The 2,592-nt window shown below is 36.1% G+C and overlaps 1 protein-coding gene across 1 annotated transcript; it reads right to left on the reverse strand.

Moving 5' to 3' along the window:
- Positions 1–1,209: 1,209 nt before the first annotated feature.
- LOC131658465 (uncharacterized) lies at positions 1,210–1,974 on the reverse strand. Its single transcript, XM_058927756.1, has one exon. It carries the CDS (start codon positions 1,972–1,974, stop codon positions 1,210–1,212), a length of 765 nt encoding a protein of 254 aa, XP_058783739.1.
- Between the last annotated feature and the right edge of the window lie 618 nt (positions 1,975–2,592).

Below are 2,592 nucleotides of genomic sequence, written 5' to 3' on the forward strand. Positions count from 1 at the left end.
GATAGTACCAATGTTCTTATTGAAATAATAGCTGACAACGTCTTCCCGTGGTATAGTCCTTTTACTTTCGATATTCAGATACATTTTTTGTGAAAACTATTTGACACTGTTGGTACCTTGAATAATGTATTCGTCAGGTTAGTTATTTCATTTATGTTTCAGATTGAATTTAAAATGCGCTTTTGCTTATTCCTATTTTTATGATGGTGAAATGATTTCCAATAAACCTTCGAATTATTTACATCAATTATCAGTGAATAATGTTAATTTAGTTTCCTTTACTACCAGAAATTTTGAAATCAAAAAGAGATATTTGCTATTGGAGTTGTGCTAGGTAGCTACATGGCACTTATGATAGTATAATTTTTCTGGCTCATGAAAGATACCGACTTCTTCCCGGTAATAATTTATACTTCATGTTCCTTCAGTACTTTATATGGTCTAACTGCCTTCATACTTTTGTTGATTTTACCATAAGCACTCATAGACAAATATGGATGAGACGGGCATACGCATGAGATCTTTCTATGATTGATTGTTCTGCTGTGTTAAGGGTTTGTCCTTGGATGAATTTATGTCTTCTTAGCAATAATCGTTGGGGTATTTTATTTTTGGTTTTCTATAAAGAGTCTATTGGTCTAGCGTTTTCGCCATTAATATCATCTAAAAATAGAATCCCTTACAGCTTAATCAATCCCTTACAGCTCTGGTTAAGCTTCATTTCTGGTTTAATGGATTCCTTAATAGATTTTAATTTTAGAATTCAACATATCAACCTTAAATATTTAAATGTCAACTAATCAGTCATTGAATGTGGACAAATCCTATTTGAAAATACATCTCCTTTAACACATTGTGTGCTCAAAATACAGCTCCAGTTTATTGGATTGCAAAATGTTTGTAAATGTGGCTTGCCGTGGTTTTTCCGGTATTTTTCGATTATGTTATGTTTCGTCTGATGTTTTTTATATTGTAAGCAGGGGCCTCATTCTGATATTTATGGACCAATTTCAGGAAGTACTACTGCATGTGTCAAATAATGTTAATCTTAGCAAGTCTAATATAAGATGCTCAATATTTTATGTTCAACACTTTTTTTTGATAAGCAATGATTTGTATATAATTATGAATGAGAATACAAATTGTATTCAACACATACACAAAGACAGACTGCCCAACTCAAAAACAACAAACCTACAAACCTCCTAATTACATAAAATTTATTGGGCTATGTCTCCATTCATAGAAGGAACAAAAAACTTTCTGCTTGTTGCCTATATTCAGCCACCACCAGGAATACATCTGCACATTATGGAATATTTCATCAATGTCTCGTACCCCATTCTCGAATATTACATCGTTTCGCTGCTTCCATATACACCATGATGTACACATCCATATCACTGCTGCTCTCCTTACAGAACAAAGTTTACTCATCCTTTCTACCATCTGCTTTAAATAACTGCAACAGTCACCAGCATACCCTTGATCCAAGCCTAGCCAATTCGCAACCTTCTCCCACACCCTTCGAGCCACATCACAGTCTAGAAAGAGATGTCGTATATCTCCCTCCTGCGAGCAACCAAACACACAGAAACACCTTTCATCATTCTCTAAAATACCTCTTTTGACCAGCTGCTCACGTGTTGCTAATCTGTCTTGCAATAGTCTCCACCCGAATATTTTCACCTTGGAAGGCATCCATGAATGCCACAGCACTTTCAGTGCAACTTTTACACATACCTGAACCTCCATCACATCCACTCCCATAATCAATTTACGGTAATAATCTCTAACAACATATACCCTTTCACCACCAATCGGCCAGGAGAATCCATCCGGAACAAATCTTTTTGGAGCTACTTTAGTCAAAATTTGTTGTAGCTCTTCCACCTCTGCAGCAGCCTCAGCATTCAGTGCATTCCTTGAGTTCTCCAACTTCCAATGCCACGAGTTTTCCGACCACCATCCCATATCCTGTACGGTGTCATACCCCAAAATTTGCCTTCCATATTCCATTTACAATGATTCAAAGTTCAAGATTCAATTCCAAAGCTCTGCTCAAACAATCCCAAGATCCACAGTCAACTGATCCAAACCTAAAGGTCAACTACAATCAAAGCATGATTCAAACCTATGCTCATTGGTCAAACATCAAGTATAGAAGTGCATAACCATCATTTGATCAAAGAATGATCATGATTCCACTAATAGAAACTCAGAGATGAACAAATACAAAAAGGTTCAAATTAGGGTTTCTTAGGAGAAAGTCAACCCAACTTTGACCGGGCATAACTTTCACATGGAATATCAGAAATTACTCACTCAAAGCCTATTTTGAAGAAAATTTGATTCTCTACAACTTTGTCTCTCACAAGCCAAGGCCAAAAATGCTTCATTCAAGAGATATGGTCAAAGAGATTATAGGTCCTCCAAAAAGTCAATAAAATATACCTTTTGGGTCAAAGCTCATAACTCGAGCATGGAAGCTTCAATGGGGATGAAACCAAAAGGAGTGTTTAGAGGACTCTTTGAGTTTTCCAAAAAGTCCAGGAACACCTCCATATGTTAAAAATTGAAGAAGTTATGACT

The sequence above is a fragment of the Vicia villosa genome, linkage group LG3, assembly GCF_029867415.1.
Source record: "Vicia villosa cultivar HV-30 ecotype Madison, WI linkage group LG3, Vvil1.0, whole genome shotgun sequence".
Classification (NCBI taxonomy): Eukaryota; Viridiplantae; Streptophyta; class Magnoliopsida; order Fabales; family Fabaceae; genus Vicia; species Vicia villosa.

Bases quoted from the DNA above. Each gene is read 5' to 3' on its own strand.
- LOC131658465 (XM_058927756.1), bottom strand. From the start codon at position 1,974: ATGGGATGGTGGTCGGAAAACTCGTGGCATTGGAAGTTGGAGAACTCA.